Raw genomic sequence first — 27,776 nt, forward strand, 5'->3', positions numbered from 1 at the left:
CCAGTACCATTACTCAGTCGCCGGGCTGAAACTGACGAACCTTGGCTTGACGATTGTAGTAGGTTTGCTGGGCCTCTTGGGCCTTTTCTAGGTGCTCCCGCACTATGGGAGTGACCCGGGCTATCCGGTCCCTCATCTGTAGCACATGCTCTATTATGTTCTTCCCCTCACTGGGTTCCTCCTCCCAAATTTCCTTGGCTATGTCCAGGATGCCTCGGGGGTTGCGCCCATATAACAGCTCAAAGGGGGAGAATCCAGTTGAGGCCTGAGGTACCTCCCAGATAGCGAACATAAGGTAAGGTAGTAGGGTGTCCCAGTCCTTCCCATCCTGACTTACCACCTTCCTTATCATAGCCTTGAGGGTTCGGTTAAACCTTTCTACCAACCCATCAGTCTGCGGATGATAGACTGAAGTTCTCAGGGTATGTATATGGAGCAGCGTACAGAGGTCCTTCATTAGCTTCGACATAAATGAGGTTCCTTGGTCTGTTAATATCTCCTTTGGTAGCCCCACTTGGGCAAAGATCCCCACCAACTCCTTAGCTATCGTTTTAGAGGCCGTGTTTCGCAGGGGGACGGCTTCTGGGTAGTGAGTAGCATAATCCAGAATGACAAGTATATATTGGTGGCCCCGGGCTGTCTTCTCCAGGGGTCCCACTAGGTCCATGGCTATTCGCTCGAAGGGGACCACTATGATGGGAAGGGGTACTAAAGGTGCCCTCAAGTGGGGACGGGGACTGTGCAGCTGACACTCCGGGCAGGACGCACAGTACCTCCGCACTTCTTCATGTACTCCGGGCCAGAAGAACCGTCGTAGGACCCTGGCCAGGGTCTTCTCTACCCCCAAATGTCCCCCAAAAAGATGACTATGGGCAAGACTTAATACAGCATTCTGGTGTTTTTGAGGTACTAGGATCTGCTGTACCTTCTGCCCCTGTACTGGTGCAACCCGGTACAAGAGATCCTTCTTCATTATGAAGTAGGGTCCTGGTCCCTGGGTTTTCCCTTCCACGGGGACCCCATCTATTTCAGTCACCTCATTCCTAATGTTGTCGTACCTTGGGTCTTCTGCCTGGTCCCGTCCAAAATTTCCTCTCCCGGGGCTAATCTGCCCGAGATCTAGGGGGCCAGTCTCTGTTGCCTCTACTGGTTCAGAAGTGTTAGGGTGGGGGTGCTTCTCCCTCCTGGGTGGCCTCCTTTTCAGCTGCTCGGGTCCGCCTACCTACGAGAGCGACCCTCTGGCTTTGGGTCAGTATTCCGGTTCCCAAGGCCTTAGCTGCCCTCCTTTCCCTTTTTGTCTTTCTACCCTGTCTGGGAGTGGAGAACAAATCTGGGGATATTTCAGAGAAGACTGGGGGTTGACAGTCTACTGTGGATGCCTCACTAACTTCAGGGTTTCCCCCTTTCTCCAATCCCCTTACCGGGAGTAAGTCTCCAAACCCTGGGAAGTCCCTCCCTATGAGTACCGGGTATGGGAGTTTAGGGACTACACCTGCTGCTACCTCAGTAGTGTTCCCCTGAATCTCGATTTTTACTGGGATGGTAGGGTAATAACCAACTGTCCCATGGACACAGGTTATCCCCGTATGCTTAGCCCACAGCAGCTGACTATGCTTCACGAGCTTCCCCGAGACAAGCGTGATAGCACTCCCCGAATCAACCAGTGCGGTGGTCTCTACCCCATTTAGTTTCACTGGTCTGGTATACATATGTGGGGTTAGTGAGACCCCCACAAGGTGGATTAGGGAGCATGGGTCTGCCCAGTTCCCCAGGTTACACTGCATAGGCTCCTCAGCATTGGTACACTGTGCAGCTATGTGTTCCCACTCCCCGCAGGCATAACATCTGTATGGAGCCCTAGGCATTCCCAGGTCTCTTGGTTTGGGCAGTCTAACCTCCCGATCCTCTTCTCCCTCAGTGCTCCGACTCTTTGTGGCCTCTAGTGGGCCTTCAGCCCCTCTCTTTTTCCACCTGGGCCCTCTTGGTGGCCCAGTCACCTGAGCTTTGGGGCTTGGTGCTGCTAATTTAACCCGGGGTGCCTCTTCCTTAACTGGTCGGGTCAGCTCCCTCGCCGTCCTTCGCCTCTCTACCAATGCGACGACCTCGTCATAGGTGCAGGGTTCGTTCTGGCTTACCCAGGCACGAAGGTCTGGTGGTAGTCCCCTCATGTATTGGTCAATGACCAGAACCTCTAGTATCTCTTCCGGATTCCGGGACTCAGTTCGCAACCACTTTCATGCGAGATGGATGAGGTCATACAATTGGGACCGCGGGGTTTTGTTTTCCTGGTACCTCCACTCGTGATACCACTGGGCCCGCACTGCAGTAGTTACCCCAGATCTGGCCAGGATCTCTGATTTCAGCTGGGGGTAGTCTGATGCAGCCTCTTGAGGCAGATCATAGTAGGCCTTCTGGGCCTCCCCACACAGGAATGGGGCAAGGATGCCAGACCACTGATCTCAAGGCCAGGCCTCCCGTAGGGCTGTCCTCTAAGGCCAGAAGGTATGCCTCTACATCATCCTCCCGCGTCATTTTCTGCAGCCAATGGCTGGCCCGTATGAGCCGCATCCCATCATGGCCACGGTTCAGCTCTGTAAGTGTCTTTACCTGGCTTACCAGTTCTCACAACATAGCTTGGTCTTGAGCAGCCTGGTCCATCAGCAGGCGATTAGTCTCTTGCTGTAGCCGCACTGCCTCCTGTTGAGCGGCTGCGTGGACACGGGTAGCCTCCTGCTGGGCCGCCGTAGCTTGTATCAGTGCCCGCACTAAGTCATCCATTGTGGTGAAAAAATAAATAAACGCTCTCCTTTTTTTTTTTAAATCACCCTCCTTCTTCCGCCGCGCTGTGCACCCCAAATCCCACTCCAAACACCAGTTGTGACAAAGTTCCTCCTCTACCTTGGTGGGTCCTGCGCTTACTGGTGGATTTGCTCGCTTCACAGATTCATCTTGTGGGTCAGGAACAGTCCAGAGACCTTCCCCTCTGGTAGAAGCTATAGTCCAGGTCAATTCCTCCTGTGTTTGATCAGGAGTTGGGAGGTTTCGGGGGAACCCGGGCCCGCCCTCTACTCCGGGTTCCAGTCCAGGGCCCTGTGGACTGCAGCTGTTTAGAGTGCCTCCTGGTACAGTTGCACGACACCTACAACTCCCTGGGCTACTTCTCCATGGCCTCCTCCCAACACCTTCTTTGTCCTCACCACTGGACTTTCCTTCTGATGTCTGATAACGCTTGTACTTCTCAGTCCTCCAGCAGTACGCCTACTCACTCTCAACTTCTTGCACACCTCTTGCTCCCAGTTCCTCACACACACTTCCTCTCCCCTGGCTCCCCTTGGTTTGACTGGAGTGAGCCCTTTTATAGCATCAGAGGGGCCTTAATTAGAGGTAGGTGCTTAACTGCCTCACCTGACTCTTAGCAGGTTAATTGGAGTCAGGTGGTCTATTAGCCTGGAGCAGCCCCTGCTCTGGTCACTCAGGGAACAGAAAACTACTTATCCAGTGGCCAGTATATCTCCCTTCTGCTACTCTGCTGTTCCCAACTGGTCTGGGTCTATCACAATATATAGTCAGCAAGGATTATTGATCAACACTTTTTTTATTTAAAGTTGTTTGTTTACATTTTACTATGTGCAAGTCTTATGTTTACATAAGCAATAAAAGCATTCTAAAATCAATTGACTTCATAATTCCATATTTTAAATATTATTCCACTATTTGTGTATTGTGCCTTCTGTGAAACAATATTTAATCTTTCTTAAAATAGAATAATAAATACAGCAAAACCCACACAGAAGACTTTAACTTAATAGCCTATTAAGGAGCATGCGTTGCCTTTTACCTACAGAGGTTTATTCTGTAGACTTTCAGCATGTTTGAGTGGACAAACTGATTAGTAAGCCCTAGCATTTATGTTAAAGTCTAAATTGCACTGATTTGTTTCAACACACCACTGTGTTTGTTGTAATAATAATAATACCTAGCTCTTATAGAGCACTTTTCCTCAGTAGCTCTCACGGTAATACAAAATGAAGAGTGTCTGCCTGGGACAGGATGTGGTGCTAAAGTATTTTATAGCACTAAATTTAACTTAAAGCTAACACATAAAAGGCTTGCAGAAGGTGTGGTAATGTAACAGGTTTCCTTACTGTGATGGAAGTGGCTAAGTTCAACAGAGATGCTTAAGAATTGAATATATACTTACCTGAAATGATCCTATATTACTGTGCAATCCATAATGCATTAACTAATGCATGAAAGGGATAAAATATGTTACAGTATCATGTCACCCTGTGTAATAATTGTAATTCTTCAAAGAAAAGTAAGTTTCAATGGATCCATGCTCTTGGTTTTCATGCCTGAGTCATGAGATTCACAATTCAGCAAGTTTAAAAGAATTTAGAACCCTTCGGAGGTTCGCTGATTATATGACTGAAGGGTGCAGATGGATGTCACAGCCTCTAACTTCTAGTTCCTTTTTTCTGCTACAGCAGGAAGTTGAATAGCTGTACCCTCTAGCAGTTTTTATGGGGAAAATGATTGGTTTATTATTGATTTTTCTTTTTCTAGGGCATAGCCTTGAGATAAAACAACTTGATTCCTCCCCTCCCCGCCTCAGGAATCTGTATATTTAATGTCTCATGTTTTTTTTCTGTTGACATTCATTTCTGTTCAAGATCCATATGCTGTAATTGTACAACATTTAATAAAAAAAAATCTACATTCATAAAACATTTAAAGTTGCAAAGCTAAGCACTCAGAAATGATGAAACTACTTCTAGTGTTGCACATGAAACTTTAATTCTCCCTCCATTAGAATACACCTTATGACCATCTTTTTATTCCGTTTGTACAGCACCTAGCATGGGGTCCTGATCCATGACTAGGACTCCTAGATGCTTCGGTAATATAAATAAATAATAGAAATGAAAGAATAAATACTATGTAATCATGTAACTATATATTGTAATATATACACACACAAGGCAGAATTAAGGGTTGCACATAATTGATCTAATTATTGAAGAATATTGTTATGCAATCTTTGTGTTGTCATATTCAGATTTTTGGTTGCTTATCTATGAAACCTTCGTTTTCTGAGTATTGTTATTATGATGGAATATAATTAATTGTTCAATTACTTTATCCATTTAAAATAGAAATGGAATGTCAATAACAAAAAACAACCCCCTGCCCCCAAAACAACAACCTGCTCTAGCTAAGGCACATGTCATTCACTTAAACATCCAGTCATTTGCTGCAGTTGTGCAGTGCTCAGTGCTAGCTGGGAGAGTGCTTTGTGTTGGGCTGGTCCTCTGGTGCAAATTAGCTCAGCTGCTCTGAAAATGAGGCCACTTCTACTTAGGGTCCTAAATACAGATTTAGGAGTGCAGTTTTCAAATGGGCCTAAATTACCTGGGAGCACAAGTCCCTTTTGAAAAGCACATAGTAGGAGCCTAACTTTTAGGCTCAAAGATTGAAAAATTTGGCTGTACTGTGGAATGGATTAGTGGAAGTCCATGGCTGATAGGCTGGAGGTGTGGGTTTGGGAGGGAAGTCTGATGGTATATTGTGTGAAAAGGTGAATGACTGTATGGCTGTGCTTTCACTAGGGTAACAGGGTGGATAGAGGAAAGGTTGGCTGTCTATGGTAGAAATGAGAGGTTCATAGGCTGGTTTAGAGTAGAAGGAAAGAATTGTAGGGCATTGGGATAGCCTGGCTTTAGGTCAGCAGAGATTCAGAAGACATGATTTGATTGTGTAAGAAGAGGGGGGATTGGGAGTAAAATACTTTTAATATGGCTTATTTTGCATTGATAGTGCATGGTTTAAAGTGGTCTTGCTTTCTTCCCACCACTCTATGGGGGCTAAAAATAGAAGATAGAGAGGAATAATAATTTAAGTAGGTTTGCCAGACAACCTGAAATTTTCTTTTGACTGTTTGATCATGTGCCATGATGATACATGTGAAGTTTTTGCATTTTTAAGTGATGTTAAAGTACCATAAATTGATGCAATGACATGGTATTGAAGATGCAGGTATTGAAACATTCTGTCCCAACATTGTAACATGATACGGGTTTTTGAGTATCCCCTCTCCCAAGTCGAGTCTTTCAGATTTTATGGGTCTACAGTAAGATGGCCCTGTACAGTTACACTGTTGTATGCACACACTTGAGGTGCTTTGTGAGGCCCCCAAACACATCAAATGCAGGTATTTCTGCATATTTTCACCTTAGAAACTGTTGCAACATTAATAGAACTTTATTTTTTTCTTTGTCGGTGGTATAATACTTAACCACCCATCTGGGTGTTTAGAAGCTCTGGGTAGTTAGACTGGGGAAATCCAGCTAGAGCCAAGGTCAAAATTCCTACTTCACCTGTTGGATTTGCAGTGTTTAAGAACCAGACAGCTAGAGGTTAAGTATCTGCAGGAGTGGACACAGCTGGATCTCATGGGGGAAAAAATCATGGCTCAGCTAGCAGATATAAAAGGAAAAAGCAGAAAGGAGTAACTAGTAGGGGGGAAAGCATGTACTCAAGCTGATTAAAAAATTGTGGTGTTCTGCTAAAACCTCCCAAGAAATGGAAAGGCTTTTGATGGGGACCCTGCAAAGCGAAGACTTTGTATTTGAACCTGTTTATAGCCAGGAAGGGATGTTCTGTCCTGGGACCTGCTGCTGTTGTTGGTGTGGGAGTGCCCAGACTGTGACAACTTGCTTAACAGTGTTATCATTTGCACTCTGTTTAAATCATAACTTCACTTTTTATTTTGGTACTGAAACTCTACAGATTTTTATCCTCAAGTCTGTAGCTGCTCTGAGGAAAGCAGCAGCTTACACTGAAGTGCTTCTGACTGTACCAGCAGAGCCTTTGTAACTGGAAAGCTGCCTGCTGGGCTTGAGGTTGATGTGACTTCAGCAAAAACAAGTGGAGCTGTGTTTAACTTTGTGCTTCTGGGGACTCCATTTTTTCTCATTGGAGTTTTATTACTTTGAGAAGTTGAAGTCTTCTTTTTTTTTTTTTGTTCCTAATAGTTTTATGAAAATTTTTGTTTCTGTTGAAGTTATGTCTTTTTCAAACCCAAAGGACACTTTTCAGCCAGTCAGTTAAAAAGACACTTACAGTGCAGTTAAAGCTGGTTATTTGAAGACAGATGTTTTATTTAAAGCCATTAGACTTTGGCTGGCATTTTCAAAAGGGCACAAGGGAGTTAATTTCAATGGGATTTGTGATCCCAAGTCCTTTGGGCGCCTTTGAAAATCCCAGCCTATGATGTTCTACTGCAGTTAAGGTAGTGTTATAAATACTATCAATGGGCACTGATTGTGCCTCGTTATAGTTACAGCTGACTTCTTGTTAGAGTGAATTTGAAACTGAATTTATCTTTGAATTTAAACTACATTAGAATCAATGCAACTGAAACTTCACATACATGTCATTTTTGAGTTTATGGGAAGTTTGGGGCAATTAAGACAAAGTGCTTCCTTGAAATGAATTGTCCAGATTTGTTATTCACTTTTAAAAGAATGTTCTAGTGCTTTTTTTTTTTTTTTAACCTCTCATGAAATGTTCATTTAAAAGTGCCTTGCTTTAGGTTTTAAGGGATTTGTGAGTAGGATTGGAGAAGATAATTCAACGGGTAAGCCTAAGAATTCAAAACACCCAGGTGTATGTGTAAACACAGATATATATTTAAAAATAACACCTATTTATGTTTTGTTAAGTATATATAATATCCACCTTGGGTTCATAATACATCTGTTTGTGTGCTTTATGTAAAAACACTAGTTTGTGTGCTTTGCAAAGTATGCATGACCCCGCAAGTGGTGGCTGGGATAGAATGGCTGGCAAGAAACCACAACGGTTTGACCTCAGAAATGTAGATGAGGGAAAACCACTTGCAGCCACTTTTTCCCCATCCTTGTGTTAAGTAGACATATAAAAATCAATGGAACTATTTAAGGAATAAGGCTCTTGTTTAGGTAAACATCCCTCTTCAGGAAAGTAAGGAGATCCATGCCAGTACACAGCTAAGTTCTCCCAAACAACCTTAACTTTGACCCCATGATGCCCAAATGGAGAACTATCAGAAACTCAGACCTGCTTAAGGAGGGAGCTTTATAAATTGGCTTTTCCTGAAACTGATGACTGAAATAAATGTGTGGCTACATCTTAACAAAACGATTTATTGTTTTGTTTGCAGTGGTAGTATGCAATTGGAGTTTGATAGTTTGTTTCTTGTTTTTGGTTCTGCAGGATCAGAAAGAAAACTCTCTTTAAAATTTCAGTAAGTGTTTCTGTGGTGCTGCCTTTAGGGTCTTTTCTTATAAATTAGGATAATTATTCCCCCGCCCCCTCCAGTATGTCCAGTATTAACAAGAGGAGGAATTACTTAATTCCATGGATTCCAACAGCTGTGGGCAAAATTAAGTGGACAAATTTGTAAACACTATGAATATCCCCAAGGAAAACTCCCACATCACCTGGCAACTTGACTACCATATAGCAAATGATGGAGTATTAGGTAGTAGTGTAGCACAAGCTTTGGCTGTGGTCACTAGAGGTATAGTTAACATAACAAGTATTTCCCATAGTATGCTAGATATGTAGTTTTCTCTGGCTAACTGATTTGAATAATTGTCTAGAATCAGACTGGCATTCTGGTTTAATGTGATTATCTTATCCCTCTTGTTCAGTTTGTGTGGTTAGTGCTGTTGTGCAGTAGTAGCATTTTTTTTGGAATCCTGGTCAGTTGTGCTTTTAAGAAAGAAGCAGAATCTGGATGAGATTATTGTGCCCAGAGGAGGGTGAGTGGGTGTGGTCAGTTTTCTCAGATTTTGAGAAAGCAATGTCATATTTAAAGGAGGAAAAATTGTGAGAATACAAAATCCCTGCAAACTCTAAAACATTCATCTGAATGGTTGAGGTGACTGCTGGACAAGTGGAGCAGTAGAAAAGAGAGAAAAACGTTTGCCAGAAAAGTTCAAGTTATTGTTAGTATGTGATCATGTAATTAAGATACCTTTTAACAGAATGGAAATCAAGTGCACTTGACAAACTATTTTTTCCCCCAGGACTCCTGCCTTATTTAGTACACAGGATGGAACCGTTCTTGGAATGAATCAGGGCTGTGAAGTGAAAAGGCAGTTGAATGCTGCCCTAGAGAACTGTCTTCTGTCACTGCCTCTGCCACAGAGTTGCTATATGTTGTTGGGCATGTCACACAAGCCACAATTTTCACAGCTGGCTATTATGTGTTCCTCATTTTCTGGGTACCCAACTGGAGACACCTGGGGTCATATTTACAGAAGTGCGGAGTAGAATTGATCAAATAATTGATTTACTGGTTTGGAAGCCAGATGGAAAAATCCCCTTCCCCCTCCCAAATTGCTCCACCCCCCACGTTTTTCTTGATGAAACAAACAAACAAAAATGGAAAAATTTTGATCAGGTCAAATTGTTTTCAATGTTGATCAAATCCACATTTTCAAAAATCTTGTTTTCATTTTGTTTGGTCAAAACTAATTGCCAAATTAGATTTGAATTTGCAAATAGTTTTGGTGCCCTGAAAAATGCATATTTTGGTAAATTTAGTATTTGCCAAAAAAATTTCACCCAGCTCTAATACTGAGCATTCACAGCTGTAGCTGAAGGCAACGGAAGCTGTGCTTGGAACATGTAAAGTGCTATATAATGCTGAGTACTTTGAAAAATTAAACCCTAAGCATCTCAAATTGTCACCCAAAATTAATGGAGACTTGACAGTTTTGGTCTTCATTTTCCTTACCTCTCTGGGGTGTTGTAAAATAAATTCATTAAAGAACTAAGATACTATGATGAGAGCATCATAGAAAAGGCTATGAGGAAATTAATAACTGTGTTGAGTACAAGGTTTGGATGACGTGCAGTAAATAATGCATGGGGACACACATTGAGTAATTAAGATGAAGAGAAACACTGAATAGTGCTTATTCAGTGAGCACTCTCCAACCTGTGCACTGATTGAGGTATGGGTCATGTGAAAAATTATCATCTGATCAGGTAATGAGACCAAGTTAAGGCAACCATAAATCTGATATTTCCTAAATGAGTGTTTGACTTTCCGAACTTAATGGTTTTTTTTTTTTAAATTTAATTATTTTGGATGTAATAGATATATAGGATGAAATCCTGGCCCCGTTGAAGTTAATGTAAGTTTTGGCATTTATTTCTGTGGAATCGTAATTTCACCCTAGAAGTTTTTTGTGTATTTGCAGATGAGATGTGAGAGGCATTTTTATGTTGGAAACAGTACAGGGCTTTGGAATCTTGTATGTTGAATTTATATTTTAAGATATTGGAGTCCATTATTATGTTGATTTAGAGGGCCCATAGGACTTTGACTACATGACAGTACAGGTAGAGATGGGTGGTTTCACATTTCATGGTGCTTAAGAATGGATCTACGTCTCATCAACTGCAAGAAATATTTTATTTTTCAATAATTTTGAAGAAATGCCAGTATTTCAAAAAGTTTCCTGCTAATAAACAATATAAAAATGGGTTCCAAGTTTCCAGGACAAGTCACTTGTAACAATTTTTTTTCTTCCTAACTTACCTTAGTAGACACTATATGTAGTACAGCAGCTTGTTTCCATGTTAGACTGTATTTTGAAAACAAAAGCAATATGCTTGATTAGAAAGTTCTTATCAGGTTTGTGACTTCAAGTGATTTATTTTAATTATGTTCGTATATTTGTTTGATCCATTTTTCATTAGCTTATCCTGGGACGTATGAAGCTGAAGTGCCAGTGTTTCTGAATGATAACCCATCTCATTGCAAACTATTAACTCTGTCTAGTACTGTCAAGTCACCTAAGATAAACTTCGATCCCCCGTTTTTGATATTGATGCCTGTTCCTCTGGATATGAAAACTGAGATGTATGTCAATATTATTCCAAAAGACTACTCAAGGTAAATCTTCACTTAAATTCCAGATTAGTTTGCCATAAACACCATAATTATCATGCTTCCTCTGTTTTCCGCTGCAGGAGGTACTTGATAATTGCTGTCTGGGTTGGTGTTCATATCACTGTCTGCTCAATGGAGGAAAATGCAATACTTAGCAGGAAATAGTGATAGTTAACAGCATTTTATCCTCATGATGTATCATTTCTCTACTAGCTCTGTGCTCCAGAAATGTGTCCGTCCATCAGTACAGGACAGATTGTCACACTTTTTGTACTTTTTTGGAAAGCAAAGCAGAACTATTGAAAAAAGCAGCAGCTATGAGAGCTTCTCAGTGACTGCAGTCTGAGATTCACATCATAAACTTGTTGGGTTTTTTTGGTGTCCTAATTAGATGAAAACATTGTAGCTGTTATTTTTCTCTGGCAAATTGATTAGAAATCCTCAAACAGTTATTTTGGGTTAATATGATTTTGTTATACACATCGTTGAGTTACACTGGATGTACTATGATTTCATTATCTATGCAAGGCTGTATTATATTTCAACAAAACAAACACATTAATCTAAAAGTGTCTATAAATTAGATTTATTAATGATTGCGCCTTTTTATTCATTTTTTTTAGATCTCCAAATATAACACCGTTAAACTGAAGATTTGAAAACGAACAAAATCTTTCCTTTAATCTCCATACTGTATAGCAAAATGTATTAGTCCAGAGTTGGTGCAATATTTGGTTAACAGATGTCTCCCTGAGTCCTTTATCATGGGTTTTGTACCATATTGCATTGTACAGCTTAATATTTTTGAATACTAGGGCTTGGTAATGGTATCCAGAGCTTTTAAATTTTAGGCCACTAGTTCAAATACAGCTCAAAGCAATAGTGGTTAAAGTTACCTGTGTTAAATGATGGTATGATCTCACCATAGTTTCCAGTGGATAGGTGCTAACATATCAAAACTAATACCACAGTTGGTGACATTGTTAGCATGTTAGGCAGAACTTGAATTGCTCCCTTCCCTAGTACTAGTCTCTCCAGGCAAGAGTTGAGGCACACTGGTATGACAAGTCTTAGGAAGCTTGTACTTCCTCTACCTGTGATACATTTTTTCTGTGGTTAAATAGTAAATTTCATTTTCCAGTACAGTTAGTGGCACGTTTGTATTGCAGTGTCAGAGATCTGAATGAACATCTGACATCCACTTTCCTACAGATGATGGTCATTTGTAGATGGGGTGAACTTCCTAGGATTTCTGTTGAGAAATAGTAATTTATTGGATGACTTTTGTCAATAATACCACAACTGGATCAAGCCGGACGCCATATGGGTCTGGGGATCCACTCACATAGATTTGATTGCAAGATTGGGGCCTAAATTCGTGTGACCAGGGGAAGTATTTCAAAATGTCTCTGTCCAGGAGGTTCCATTTTGTGCAAATAGATATATAGTAAAAGCTGTTTTGAACAGTAGAACAATTTGGTAAGCGTTAATACAATTAAATCAATATAGAGGAAAGCTTTAGCAATAGGTGATTTTTAAGGAAACAAATAAAAGTAATACTTAGGCCTTAGTTATAACAATGGTCTGTAAAAATTCTTCCATAGAATGCTGAGTTGCAGTGGGTCACTACAGAAAACTAATTGCAGTACATTTGTAAAAGACAAAATGGCACGTTAAATGTTAAAGGACTTATAATTTTTCAGTTAGTTTCAGTTGACTAATAATTTAAAAAACAAATTTGTGTTATGATCATGGTTCATATATTGAGCTGCAAAAAGCAGTTTGATAGATGTGTGACTTAACTTTGTTACTGTTGCCCTTTGGGAACAAACATCATTATTATTGATTTTTAACACAGGCCGTCAGCACTACAAGTTGAAATTCCAGAGGTTGAACTTGAAGATGGTGACAAGATTAATCCCCTTTCTGTGCAGTTTCCAAGTGGCCAAGTTATTGCAGTCTCACCAGAGGGGACAAATGTAGGACTCACTTGTCATATCAGCTTCAGGTCATCTAGGCCAGTGTCATTTTTAAGGAACATATTCTTCATCGATGATGAAAAAAACAGGTAATGCATTTAAATTAAGTTCATTGGGGGGAAGGAAGGGTACTTTCCATGTTGTGGAGAAGTGTGTAAGACACAAACTTTATGACATAAACTAGCTGAAAAAAAATTACAATGAGTCCCTAATATAAACTAATATATTTGAAAGTAAACCGAAGAAATACATTCTGTTTTGAGCTGGATTCAAGTTCCAAATCATGCTATTCAGCTTTGCCCTTAAGGTTTAAATCATTTCAGAATCTTGTACTTTGCTCAGTTTTTCTGTTCCCACTCCCTCATATTCACTTTTGAGAAGTGTTCTGTTGAGTAAACAAATCCTACTATTTTTGGTCCAAATTGTTTTGTTTTAAAAAAAATCTCCATTAGATTTTTTTTGTTTTTTTGTTTGTTTTGGTGTTGTACTTTAAATGGTACTGCAGTCGAATAGGAGGAAGTATCAGCATGAAATATGGTGTTCCTGTCAATTCAGCTTTGTAAAGTGCTTTGCAGTCTTCCAGAATGAAAGCCCCTTATTAACCTAATATATCATCATTTTAATGCATAATTCATACAATACAATGGAAAAAATCTTTAGAGGTCTATTTAAAGAACGAAATGTTTGACTGTAGGGCTGCACGAACCTTGCAGGACTTGTCTTGTGTGGCTAATGGTCTGCAGCAGTTGGCAACTACCCAACCTTGGCTGGATTTTAAGGTGGCTTGAGTTTGTCTTGAACCTAAACCTCTATGACATTATCTTTCCTTTGAACCCCCTCTCTATTATATAATGTTTATGGGAGTGGGGCAGGACCTGTCTTAATGTCCTGTGCTAGGAAGTCCCTCCTCCCATTCCATGGCTCCCCATGGCATCAGGGAGAGCTGGTGGCCCTTCTTTCTGCTTTGCAGATCTTTAGGAGACTTCCAGGAAAGGACTCTACCACAGTCACCAATCCTGTTGAGTTTCTAGATGCTGCTCCCGCCCCTCCTCCCTGCACATAGAAAAGGAAGTAGGAGACCGAATCTGTCTGAAGTTTCTATTCACATCTTTTGCATAAAGCTAGTTCAGTAGGGTTCCTAGTAGTCCTATGCTAATTTACAGTGTAGGATGTGAAATCAGTCAGATCACAGTTAAAGTTCAGGATCAGGAAGCCGATGTGCTCTCTTCCCCTCTCCCCCCCCCCCCCCAAAAGGTAGAATCGCTTTTTGTTTTAAATTTCTTGCAGTATAACTTGCTGATTTTTTTTTTTTTTGTTAGATATTCACTATATACAGGTTCCATCACAGACACCTTCCTGCTCCCCTGGACAGGAAGCTTTATTATGATTTCCCCCCGATCCCACTCCTACACAGAGTGCTTCTAAAGATCACATGGGCTAAAGCCTGGCTTATACTAATAGCCCAGCATGGCCCCACCAACACTGGTTCTCTACTCTACTGGACCTCTCAGTGGTGACTCCAGTCTCACTTCCATTGCACCTGGATTTGATCACTCAAGACCATAGTCAGCTGCTCCACCCAAACCTGCGTTCCCTTCATTTAACAGCCTGGAAACTTAGTGGCTAAATCCCATAAAAGAGGCTTGCTTGGAACAAGTTTGCTAGGTCTCACTAAGCAGTAGAAAGCCCTCCACCAGGGCCGCCTACCTGTCAAAATGGAAGTGGTTTTTGGTCTGGGCTTGGCAAACTGGAGTTTCTCCAGTGCATTCATCCATCCAACACATACGCGACTATTTGCTGCACCTGAAACAGCAAGGCTTAGTCCTCTATCAAGGTTCACCTGGCAGCAATACCAGCTTGCCACCCTCATGTGGATAACAGTCTGTTTTTTCAAGTGACATGACCATCAGATTCCTTAAAGGCCTGGAAATGTTGTAATCTCAATTAAGAGAACCTGTCCCCCCTTGGGACTTGAACCTGGTCTCGTCTAAACTTATGGGACCACCATTTGAGCCTTTAGCGATGTGCTTCTGGAAGGTGTTTTTTCTAATAGTCATCACTTCTGCCAAAAGTCTCTGATACTTTGTATTGCAGTATAATATGTTGCACAAGAGACTGAATATATCAGGGGTCGGCAACCTTTCAGAAGTGGTGTGCCGAGTCTTCATTTATTCACTCTAATTTAAGGTTTCGCGTGCCAGTAGTACATTTTAACGTTTTTAGAAGGTCTTTCTATAAGTCTATAATATATAACTAAACTATTGTTGTATGTAAAGTAAATAAGGTTTTTAAAATGTTTAAGAAGCTTCATTTAAAGTTAAATTAAAATGCAGAGCCCACCGGACCAGTGGCCAGGACCTGGGCAATGTGAGTGCCACTGAAAATCAGCTCACGTGCTGCCTTCGGCACGCGTGCCATAGGTTCCCTACCCCTGGAATATATCTTAGAATTAGAATGGTGCAAAGAGCTGATAAGCACTACCTTAATTATTTGCCTGTCATTATTTCTACTGTGATCTCAATTTTCAGGGTTAAACATTTTGTCCTTTCAAATCTTGTGAGGCTACAACATGGTATTAGGTTTGCCCTAAATATAAAACTAAATATTTATAATATTTTTATGCAAGAATTGTATGAATACTTAAGTAATTAGAGAGGGAGTGGTTGGAACTTTTATATTCTGTTTCTTGATCTATATCAACGTAACTCCACTACTCTTTTTTGGTAGACCCATTTTATTTACTTCTAAGATAAACTGTGATTTGGGATGTGGTTTCTTTGTAAACCTTTCAGTAATTCGTAGGAAAGGATAATGCAAAGCAATAGAATTTTGAGGCTTGAAAAATAGCCACTCAGCAGGCACAGTAGTTAGTTTCAATAACTCTTTTTATAGGATCCAGTAGCAGCTTATCAAACCTTGTTATGGAGGGATATACCATTTTAGTGCATAATAAACCTTTATCTGTACTGCCATTAAAATGAAAGAAGGAATACCACCATTCACTTGAAGAGGAATTTACTTTAATTAAAAAAACAAATTCAATAAAAAGCTGGCATTAATCTTCTTTGAGTAGATTCAGACGTGTATTGCACTTAGGTATTTGCACACCCAGTGCACCGGAGCTGGAGAAATTTGCCTAGCAGTACCTGTAGGGGGTGGCGCTCGCACCTCGTGGCCATAGCCCCTCCCCTAGCTGCACATGGCAGTGCAACACCAGCCCTCCTTCAGTTCCTTCTTACTGCCAATAGCTGAGTTGGAGCTCTGTGTGGTCTTAACCTCATAACCTCTCAACTAGATTAGTTTTTTCCCCTTGTTGTATATAGTTAGTAGTACCCTTCGTGTTAGTTGTAGTAGTTTGTTTTCTCAGTGATGCCCTCACAGGAGTTTAAATGTTGTCCTTCGTGTGGTGAAGCAATCCCACACAGTGATCCCCAAACACGGTGCTTCGGATTCCGGGAGTGCTGCTGCTGCACATACTGGAGCAGGTGCCTCTCCGAAGAAATGGAGGAGCCATTCCCTGTCTACTGTGCTGAAGAAGAGATTGCATAAGCTCAATTAAGACTGCTCTTGGTCTTGGGGTGACTCTCTTGCTTCCCCAAGGAAAAGCATGGACTGGCATAGAGTTGGTACGGGTGTGCAGGATGGTATGGGTAGCTCTAACCCTTCCTTGGTACTGAGTATGGAGGTTCGAAATCCTGTACCGTTTACTCGAGTTGCAGTCTCCGAGCTTCTGTTGAGTCTGGCACCGATGAGGGAGATGCCAGTATCAATTGTTTCCACCTCAGCAGCGTATCAGGCAGGTACAGATCTCCTTTGCCTCTTGGTCCCAATCTCTCCTTTGGTCCAGGACTTTGCCAGGGCTGCATCATCTGTAGCTAGGGTGACCAGATGTCCTGATTTTATAGGGACAGTCCCAATTTTTGGGTCTTTCTTATATGGGATCCTATTACCCCCCACCCCCTGTCCCAATTTTTCACACTTGCTGTCTGGTCACCCTATCTGCAGCGCTGTCAATTGAACAAGATGCTGAACCCTTGGGTCTCTTGGCACCGCACCCCAATATTGCCCTTCCGTAGGTTGTGAAAGCAGGGCTGGTACTGGGATGCATATGGGGGACCCCGGCACCGGGAATCTCCTTGGCACTACTACAGTCGGCGCCACAAATGCTTCTGTGGCAGCTTTCGCTGCCCTTGACATCAGTACCATCAGACACTCTGGTACCGCTGCTGACTTCAGGACCAACACCATTTCCGGAATGGGCATGCTCATTACTGATGGTACCACTTCCATTGGCAGTGCTGCCTCCTGCCTTATTCTGGATGATGGACGAATCAGACTGGTTACTTTCTCTCTCTGGTCTTGTTCCACCCTTATCTCTGGGATCTTGAGGCTCCTTGGTATAGCCTTTTATTTTATTTAATGTTAATTTTTTAATGTGGTGGTATGCCACCATGGGTTCAGCTTTGGTGACTACAGTTTCAAGCTCAACAGAGTGAAAGTCACCTCTGCTACTTGTTTCAGATTTCGAGTTTCTGGGACCACATAAAGACAAAGGATAGTGACCACTCATACATTTACAAATACAATGTCTAGTGTGTTTTACAAGTTACAGTTAAAGTTAAGATTTCCCATGCCTATAGAATTTTTATAAAGACTAATGCACAAGTTACAAATATAGTTATACTCACATCCTTAATGATATTCTTAAGGTCTGATGGCTGCCTTGCCAATTGATCATCAGTAGAGGGGTGGTTCCTGCTGGAGCTTCCAGTAGGGAGCTAAACTTTCCAATCTCTTTTTATAGTGTGATTCTGACTATATCTCATTAGCATTTATGCACATGGTGCACCCTGCGGTTAGGGCATGTGTTAGAAAAATGTGACTACTGGATATCTTGTAAGCAAAAAATAACTCTTACAGTAAATTTTTTGCAATACCACCCATTGGCACATCTTTTCCTATGATCTTGTGGCATAGGGTCATTCTTTGGTTGCTTACTTATGCCAAGCATTTCTTATGTCTATGGCCTAGTATGGCTAAGCTAACATCTTACAGGCCTCAGCCTGTAGGTCTTGTGTTTCAGCCCTACTTACTTAGATACCTAATGTATACTTATCCCCTCTGATACTTTTATAATTCTACAACTTAAATCTATATAGCATACAATGATTATATATGAGATAGCATGTTAATCATAACATCACACAATAAATGAATGATAAAATGAAGTAATTGGCTACATCCGTGTCAGAGTTGGGGTCGTCATCCTTCCACTCTTCATCGGCCAACCTGCATTGAAGGTTGCTGATGGACCATTACGGATACCAGGATTGATACTCGTCTTCCAGTTGGGATGGAGGCTCTTGGCCCAGTGCCTACTGGCCACCAATGCCTTATCCAGGTCTTTGGCCTCCATGGAATCTGTGGGATGCTCCTTAGTTGTGGAGGTTCCCCTCTTCGTCTCATTTGAAGGCAAGATCACTGGCCAGGTCTGCAGTGGTGACCGACCCTCCCCAGGCCCAGGGACTGTTAGTCCTCTGGGTGGAGTCTTCAGAGTCGTCCCATCTGGGTCCATCAGCCCTGCAACTGGATCTGGCTTTGGCTTAGTTAAGGTACTCATTGTCATCTTTGGATGATTCTGTGATGCTTGGATCATCCTTCCCTTCAGTACCAGAGGATTTTAAGGCCTAACGAGACCTTTTGCAGTGTGTAGTTGATTCTCTCAATACCCAAGTGAAGTTCTTGCAAGAGAACACGTACAAATTAGTGGATATCCTGCAGCCATCTGCCCCTGGGAGAGTTGCTCTCCCTACTAGTGATGTGTTCCTTGAACCAGTTAAGGCCCTCTGGAGCACAGTTGTTTTGTTACTGCCTGCAGCTAAGTGCATGAAAAAGTGCTCTTTTGTTCCTGAGCAGGGATTTGAGAGGTTTTACTCCCATCCAGCCCCAAATTCTCTAGTTGTAACTGCAATGAATGACAGAGCCCAGCAGGGCAGGTTTAAGTCCACACCCAAGGATAGGGACTTTAAATATTTGGACCTCATGGGCAGGAAGTTTTACACCTCCTCTTCCTTACATATGTGAATTGCTAATCAGCAAGCCTTGCTGTCCAAATACAATTTCATTAATTCTACCACTATGTCAGAGTTTGCAGACCAGCTGCCTGAGCCCTCATCAAAGGAATTTTGGGCATTTGTCACTGAGGGCTGCTTGGTGGCTAAGATGTCCTTGCAGTCCGTGCTTGACAGCACAGACATCTCGGCCAGAGTGATGGCGGTCTTCCTGGCTGCAGATATTGGGCATTGCTTCCTATGTCCAGCAAGCCATTGAGGATTTGCCCTTTGAGGGCCAAATGCTGTTTTTGGACAAAATTGATGAAATGCTGCGCTCCTTCAAGGACTCTAGGGCTACCCTGCAGTCCTTGGGGCTGTACACGCTGGTGGTGCAGAGGTGCCACTTAACAGCAGCAGTAGTATTGTTCACAGGGCATGTTTGGCCAGTCCTTTCCTCTTCGGATGCAACAGGACTACCCCAGAAAGAGGGATAGATACCACAGGAGACAGCTCGGGGTTTGGTCAGTCCCCATGCCCTCCCCCCCCCCCCCCCCCCCGCATCATCCAAGAGCGCATTTTGACTCCTTGGACCAGAGCACTGTTCTAGTAATTGCTCCTTTATCCTCATGTCTCCCCTTTGGGGACAGACTGTCACACTTTCATAATGCTTGGGGCTATCACGACTGACAGCTGAGACCTAAGCACTGTCAGACTGGGTTATGCCATGCAGTTCCTCTCCACACATCTTCCCCACCCCTCTTCAGGGACCCCGTCATGAGATACTACTGACCACATGAGAGGAGTAGGAAGCGGACCTGGAGTGAAAGTGATTGAGTCCTGCAGCAATACTGAGAGAGAGAAAAACACAACATGAAGTGTGTGTTCCCTGCCACTCCCAAGGGGTTGCTTCTATGGATCTGGTGCCATCAGGATGCCATAGATACATACCCCATGTCCACTACTGCATGCAGCTAGGGGGGAAATGGAGGAGCCAGATCCCAGCTGCCTAGCACCCTGCATTGCACCCAGGGACAGGAATGTTTTATCTGTGCACAGGAAGTGTGTCTCGCTTACTAATACAGATTCCTGCTCTTTTGGAGCGGCAGCTGCTGCTGCTTGTGGACGGCAGATTCCATGCATCTGTCCGATCACACTCCTCCTCCCTTTGCACCTGCCTGCTGCTGGGAGGCTCCTGCCTTGTAGACTGGCCTCAGTGAGGTAAGGAGGAGACCTCCTACTTATGTTCACAGTTCCTGGCCCTTGCCATAGTGCATGTCTTGCTTGTTGCTGGAATGTTGCTAAGGCTACTGGTAACCATGTGGGGAGCTGCCCTGGGAGTTGCCCATGTTTCCCTGCCTTTAGCTGCCCTGTTAACAGACAGGCAAAAAAGAAAGTTAGATGAAGGCAGTGATAAAGTGATTACCTAACCGAATGTATACTATACATATACAAATTACATCCGATCCAACCCCAAACCACCACTTGTAGTTGGGTCACATTGAGTTCAGGTTGGGTTGCAAACCTCCAAGTCTATCTCTTAGTGTGTGCTTTATTTGGGACAATGATGCTTCAGTCACTTCAGCTAGGAAGAAGGTCGTGGAGTACTACTATATTCATTGATTCCAAGGCCAGAAGGGAGTATTATGATGATCTATTGTGACCTGTTGTGTAACCCAGGCCATAGAACTTCCCAAAAATAATTCCTAAAGCATATCTTTTAGAAAAACATCCAATCTTGATTTAAAAATTGGCAGTGATGGAGAATCCACCACAACTGTTGGTATTTTGTTCCAGCAGTTAATTAGTCTTATGGTTAAAAATGTGTGCCTTATTTCCAGTCTGAATTTGTATAGCTTCAACTTGGAGCCATTGGATTGTGTTATACATTTCTCTGCTAGATTGAAGAGTAAATATGTGTTCCCCATGTAGGTACTTATAGACTATAATCAAGTCATCCCTTAACCTACTTAGCACAGTCATTGCTAGTTAGGCTCCCACAGTGAGGATGAATGGAAGCAATGTCATGAAGAGTTTTGTTACATTCAAACAGAAAGAGGTTATTTATCTCTTCTGCATATTCACCCTGACCCAACCTCTGCTTGGGAGATTTACAGGATGTGCCCAGAGGTTCAACCTTGATCCAGCAAAGTATTGAAGCATGTGAATAGCTCCACTGAAGTGGTGGGACTACTTGTGAACTTAAATTGCTTTGCTGGAATGGGATCTTAGCAAGGAACTGAGGTACAAGTGAGGTATTGGGGTGTCTCTTGAGTCTTTAGTTCTAGAATGCTGAAACAGAGGGACGTGCTTCCCCAGCAGCTCGCTGCTGTGAAATGGGTTCCATTGCTGCCTGACAAGAGATGCATTCCCACAGTTTGGGTCAATGGAAGCAATACATTTGGAGAATAATTATTTGGTATGTAACCTCTTATACACCACATAAGGAATATTGTGTATTGTGAATATTTGTAACTATTGGTGTTGTAAAGATGTTAATTTGTTTGCATTGTACCACCAGAATTAAAAAGCCTCTCTGTTTTTCCACCTCCAAAGAGACAGTGTGTGTGGTAATGGTTTGAATCACGAAGATCTTGAACTCCAGCTCTTGATCTAGTGTTTGGAATGTGATTAGAAGATAAGCAGCTGGAAATTCAATTCTTCTCCTGCATTTCACTGTTGGGGCAAGGGACCTGTTTTGATGGTTTGTCTGTGTTAGGTTAATTGGTATTTTGTGGGTACATGGCAAAGCCTGTCTATTTGGGTGGGCATTGGCGAAAGGCTAAGGCAGTTGAGGATGGGATTTTTGTCTAGTGGGGAAAGTACAATGAGAAGTTTTAGGCTATAAGGGTTACATGACTGTGGATGAAATGGTGTGCGGAAAGTTGAGACGAAGTGCTGCTGCTTTGGTTAATTTTTATTTGCGTATCCTATGTTGGGTTTCTAAGTGCATGTCAAGGACGCTCATTGTCAAAGTTTGGATCGGTGTCCTTTGGTATTGAGTTTGTATAAGATTGAAATCTAATTTAATAAATAATAAATCTTTGTGCCATAAATAAGAGTAGGTCATGGTGGCTGGGCATTCTTGGACCTAGCTGCTTCACAGAGGTGATTTGGAAACACAATGGGCAAGCAGGTTTTGTAGTAAAATCAGGCTATACGTGACTATAAACCTGAATTCTAAAGTGAAGGACTATGGTTGTATTTTAAGAAGGCAATTTACTATTTGTGTAGATTAAATTAAATGAGTCATGAGAAGTTATACTAATATTTATCTAAGATGACCTTAATTTACAACCCATCTTTCCAGTTAATTTGTAGGTTTTTTTTGTTTTTTTTTTAACTGATGATCTCAATTTTTGGTTATTTAACTGCCCTCAACCAGATTGACAGACTTCTTATTCCGCAGGGCTGATGCAAGTAAAAGCAGGTAGAAAAGCTGAGACTCTCTTGCCCAAGTGTTCAGAAAATAGAAGGGGTGTCACACTTAGCTGCAAAATCTAGATCCTTCACTGTGGGAAAAATCACTACAATACTTGGGAAAAAAATCAATGAGAATGTTGCATGTTGATGGTCTCCAATTTTAATACACATTACACTTTTATTTTATTTTATTTATTTGACTACACAAATGCTTTAGTAGGACTTAAGTAACAGCAAATTTGGCCTCCCGCACCATGAAAGGGACAGAAGATAGAACCCAATGCAGTTCTGTTATTTATGGTGGGAGGAGAGAAATAAATGCCAGGATCTCAGACAAAGGGTCTGAAGTAGAGCTGGGCAAAATTTCTTCAGGCAGTAGTTTATTCATCAAAAAATGCAGTTCTGGGTTAGCTAAAGCTGTTTGTGAATTCGGTCAAATTTGGCAAATAATTTTGATTGAATAAAAATGGTGTGTGTGTGAAATTCAGAAAAAGGTTATTTTGTTTTCACATTTTTGAGATGAAACACTTTGACTTTTCATTTTAAAGCGTTTCATTTTGAAATTTAGCTAGATTTAACTACACCCCTCATAAAAGAGGAGGAGGCCCCCAAACACCCCAAAGTGAAATGCAACATTTTGTTTTGGGTCAAACAAAATATTTCATTTGAGCCTAAATGACTTTTTTCCAGTTATTCTGTTTGGTGAGGTACCAACAAATTTTCATTTCGGGTCGAACCAAAATAATTCTTTTTTCCAGACTTTTTCAGTTTGGCCACCAAACAGAAAATATCAGTTATTTGCCCAGCGGTAGCCTGACATCTATAGGTGCAATGCTGCTGTGCTCTGTTGGTGTTCATTCACTGCTCTGGGTGTAGGCACCTGACAGATCCACCTGCCTTACTCTTATAGAGGTGGAACATAAGAGCTGCGAGGGTTTACTGTAGAGTAGACCTTGTGTTGCAGTAGTGGTTGCAGATTGACTCCACTGCTGGTCTCTGGGGAGCAGATTACTTAGGCCAACCTCTGTAGTCCTTTCTTGTACCAAACCCGTAGTGTTAGGCTTGGTGTAGTTCTTGTTTTAGTGTCTAAGGGTACATATTTTCTACTCTGTTTCCTTAACAGAATGCTGCTTATCCCACATTATCTATGGCTTTCCAGCTGTGTGTACTGCACAATATCTTACATGCTAGATCAGGTGAATGAGCAGTTGGTCTGCTCTGAATAGAAAAAGTATCTAACAAAAGTCTGCATGATGGGTAGTTGAATAACTTTAATGAGAAGGAAGATCACAGTAGTGAGGTCCCTGCCTCCATGTCCTCAACTTTCAATTCTTTCTCCTTCCATCTGTCACGTCCTACCTGTTTCTACAGCAGGGCCTGTGGAGTCTCTGGGGGTTATGGACCAATCCTCTTTGACATTTTGCCTGCATGGAGCCTCACTCTTGGGAAGTATGCATGAGCCCTGGAACCTTCTAGGCTACATCTCCACAGCCAGCATCAACGAGTCTCAAAGCCTGGATCAACAGACTAGAGCTCTTCAGCCTAGGGAAGGGGGTGGGCATCAGAGCCTGAGCTTCAGCCAGAGCCACAACATCTACACGACAGTTCTTAGCACCGCAGTGGGAGCTTGAGATGTTTGACCTGGGCTCTGTAACTTGCCGCCGTGGGCTGTGTAGATACCCCTGGTCAGCAGTGTCCATTGATTTTAAGTGCACTTACGGCACAAGCATTAAATCTTGCACATCATGTGAAAAAATGTCTGTCATTGGACATTATTATTGTGTTGCAGTAGTAGCAAAATGCCCAAGTCCAATAAGGGCCCCACTGTACTTGGCATCGTGTGCAAATGAATTGAAAGGACAATTGTTATCCCACAGAGCTTACATGGAACATCTTATTTCCCCCCCTCCACGCCAATTACACAAGCTCTGGATCTAATCAGAGTTGTTCTGTTTGCTGCACTCTAGGATCCCTTTTGGCTCTTCAGGATCTTTTAATGCATCTGAACCTTTATGTTCCTGGCCTTATTAATTTTGGAGCAGTCTTGTTCTCATTGCCCAAACAGGTGATGCCATTTCTTCCTGTATTCTGTAAAATCCACCCCAGACCATGATGATAAAAAGTTTTCTGTCAGAAAGATCCTGATGTCTTTGGGCTATCTGTCCTTTTAGAAATCTTTCATGGCTGACAGACAGTCTGCATCTGGCACTGAATGCTGTTGGAGACAGGATGCTTGATTCATGATCTACTATGACATCTCCAGTGTCCCTGTCAGTCACAATTCAGCTACTTTAATGCGAAATATGTCACTCATGTATTTGTATTAACTGAAACAAATTGCCTGAAAGTCTTTTAAGGACAAAATAAAAAAGCAGAGATATTTTTTCAGTTGGTGTTCTGTTTCCCTAAATAAAGTATTACAAAATCTCAGGATTGGTTTAATGAAAATGAGTGGACCACTAATGGTTCATTCAGATAAAACAAAATCAAAATATATTTGTTATTAAGCATTTAAAAACTGATTCCACGGAGTGAGTGATCTACCATATATAGTAATTCCACACTTGCTAGGAGGAGGATTACCTTATCTTCAAATAAAACACCTAGACTTTTTAATATGATTTGATTATGATCCATTGCAAACACAAACAATAAATTAATTGTGTTCACCTACTATTTATAACGTACCTTCATGGAAAAAAGTCATAAATTTACGTGATCAGTGGTACAAAGTGTTTATAGCTTCAGACCTATAACTTGATCACTTTTTAGATATTTTTACTTTTTGGCAGTATAAGATCTGTTTGTGTAATATATGTTTCCTGTGTGTTAACATACTGTAAAAGTGTTATGGGATGAAATTATTATCAATTTTACTTAAAGTAGAAAAAGTGCATGTAATAGTGCAGGAAAAGGGAAGTGAAACTATAGGCCTTCATATGCAACTTTCTCTGGCCCTCTGACTTCATGGATTAAAGAGAGTCAAGAGTAGATGACAGCTTTCCCATTTTTTCTTTTGTTTGTTTGTTTTGTTTTGTTTTTACCGAGTTCTTTGGGGTGTGATAAACTCTCTCCAGTGTCAAAAATTGCATAATCTATTTTGCAAGATAGCAACCTCCTTTAGTATGCTCATAAACATCAATTCTAATTTTAATTTTTTGTTTTCAGATGGACACAGTTCGTTTATTTCAAAAAATCCTTTCTACTCCTTAAACTTTCAAATTAATGACACATTCATGTTCAGAGTAGAATGTGCCAGATAGGAGAGAACCATTATTGTATCAGTCTTCTCTATTTGTGGATTATTGATATACACAAACTTTCCAAATTGTGCTCTCACAGCAGTGCAACCCTACTGACTGCATCACTGTACAAGAGAGCAGAAGTCGGTTGCATATCTTATTTTTAGTGTTGGTTACTGTTACACAGATATTAAGGTTTATTTTATTGTTCACCATACAATGGCTAAATCTAAGGCAATATTAAAAAATCAGATGACCATAAAAAAAGCTTGACTGTGAAATATTTGAGAAACTTAACAGAAGAACAGCCATATTAATAGAAAATATTGAAAGATAATTTTTCATATATTAAAAAAAAATACTTCTCTCCTCCCCTCTGACCTCCCCAGGTTCTCGCTTCAGGTTGCTGCCACAGCAGAGAACTGCCTTCTTACTGTATATCCATACCTGGCATTCCACTGCACAGACCAACAAATTGTCTTGAGAAGTGGTAAGGGTAGTGAACATTTCCTCACTTAATCTTTTTAATTGTTATTACATTGTAATTATATTAACCACGATAGTCTATCTATAATTTTTATCATGATCATAGCTACTTATTTAATTAAGGAAGTATTTTTACTTGGTACTTAGAAGGGAATATACTCATAATGAGATTTTTATATTATGTTGGGATTCATACAGATTCAGGCTTGTTCTTATTGAAAGTAGGGGGACAAAATAAGTTGGATATTTATTGAAAAATGTCTGACAAGCCTACAATTTTTAGAATAATTGTGCTAATATTGGAGTAAGAGTAGAAAAGATAACATAACTACATGGAGGAAAATAAATTAATTTAAATTAGGCTAACAGAGAGCTATGGTTGACAGGCAGTTTCTGTGCCACTTGCAACTGGACTTTTTAAGAAAAAACAGCACAGAAGAAAGCAGCATAATTGACTGGTAAAGTTATTACAGAGTATATAATAATTGAAAATGGTGTTCAGTATTTTTGAGATTCTGGAAAAGACATGCAATTTTTTTTTTTTGTAACGTTTTGTTCAAATATATCTGGAATACTGTGAAAATACTGGAAAAAATCAGATTGGTTAGTGTCAAAATTAGTGTAAAATAAGTCAACTTCCATGGATGGACCCTTCTTACTTAAAGGGGATGTCCATGCTTTAGAATCCGGTTACAACCATTGAAATTACCTTTGCAGAAAGGTCGAGGTAAGGCAGGCAACTAGAATGTATGCAGTGGTGAAATTACATTCGGAACCCACTCCAAACAATTCAGCAGCAGGTTTATGTTTGTAATGTGATATAAATGGAGCTAAGATAAAGTCTACTTTGACCACAGTGTGACTCTGTTTTTCAGTTTATTACTTGGGTCCAATCCTGTAAATAACAATTTGGGGAAGCAGAGTGCTCTACCTGTGAGAACCCCATTGGATATCAGCGGGGCTGTCTATGAAGGTACAGAGGTCTGGCTGCATGTTGTAATTTGCAGGGTTGGGGCCCTTACGTTCCTCAGATTAACAAGAGCAGGTTGCTCAGATGCTTTAAAAACCAAACAACATGATCTGTGTCTGTGATGATTTGGGACCATTCAGCATTATTCATTTGTATTAGGGCTCTCAAGTGATTAAAAAAATTAATCGTGATTAGTCGCGCAATTAAAAAAAATAATTGGGATTAATCGCATGATTAATCGCACGATTAATCATGCTGTTAAACAATAATAGAATACCATTTATTTAAATATTTTTGGATGTTTTCTACATTTTCAAATATATTGATTTCAATTACAACACAGAATACATTGGCTGGGAACAGCGAACCGTGGCCACTGGGAGCTGTGGGCGGCCGTGCAAATGTAAACAAATGGTCTGGAGGCCCGCAAGCGGATTACCCTGACAGGCTGCAGGTTGCCCACCACTGCTCTAAAGTTTTACATTGTTTTGCTTTTGAGTGCAGTTATTTTACAAAAAAAAATAAAAAATCAAAATTTGTAAATTGCACTTTCATGATAGAAATTTCACTACAGTACTTGTATGAAGTGAACTGAAATATACTATTTCTTTTATCATTTTTACAGTGCAAATATTTGTAATCAAAATAATAATATAAAGTGAGCACTGTACACTT

The 27,776-nt window shown here is 41.2% G+C and overlaps 1 protein-coding gene across 1 annotated transcript in view; it reads left to right on the top strand.

The window, feature by feature from the left end:
• The window catches only part of CFAP47 (cilia and flagella associated protein 47), a 704,026-nt gene that overhangs the window by 123,066 nt on the left and 553,184 nt on the right, over positions 1 to 27,776 (top strand). Inside the window, exons 25-27 of the mRNA XM_065423211.1 lie at positions 10,759 to 10,954; positions 12,810 to 13,019; positions 26,035 to 26,135. Of these exons, the coding sequence (XP_065279283.1) occupies positions 10,759 to 10,954; positions 12,810 to 13,019; positions 26,035 to 26,135 (507 nt within the window). The remainder of the gene's footprint in view (positions 1 to 10,758; positions 10,955 to 12,809; positions 13,020 to 26,034; positions 26,136 to 27,776) is intronic.

This window comes from Emys orbicularis, chromosome 1 (genome assembly GCF_028017835.1).
Source record: "Emys orbicularis isolate rEmyOrb1 chromosome 1, rEmyOrb1.hap1, whole genome shotgun sequence".
Lineage (NCBI taxonomy): Eukaryota > Metazoa > Chordata > Testudines > Emydidae > Emys > Emys orbicularis.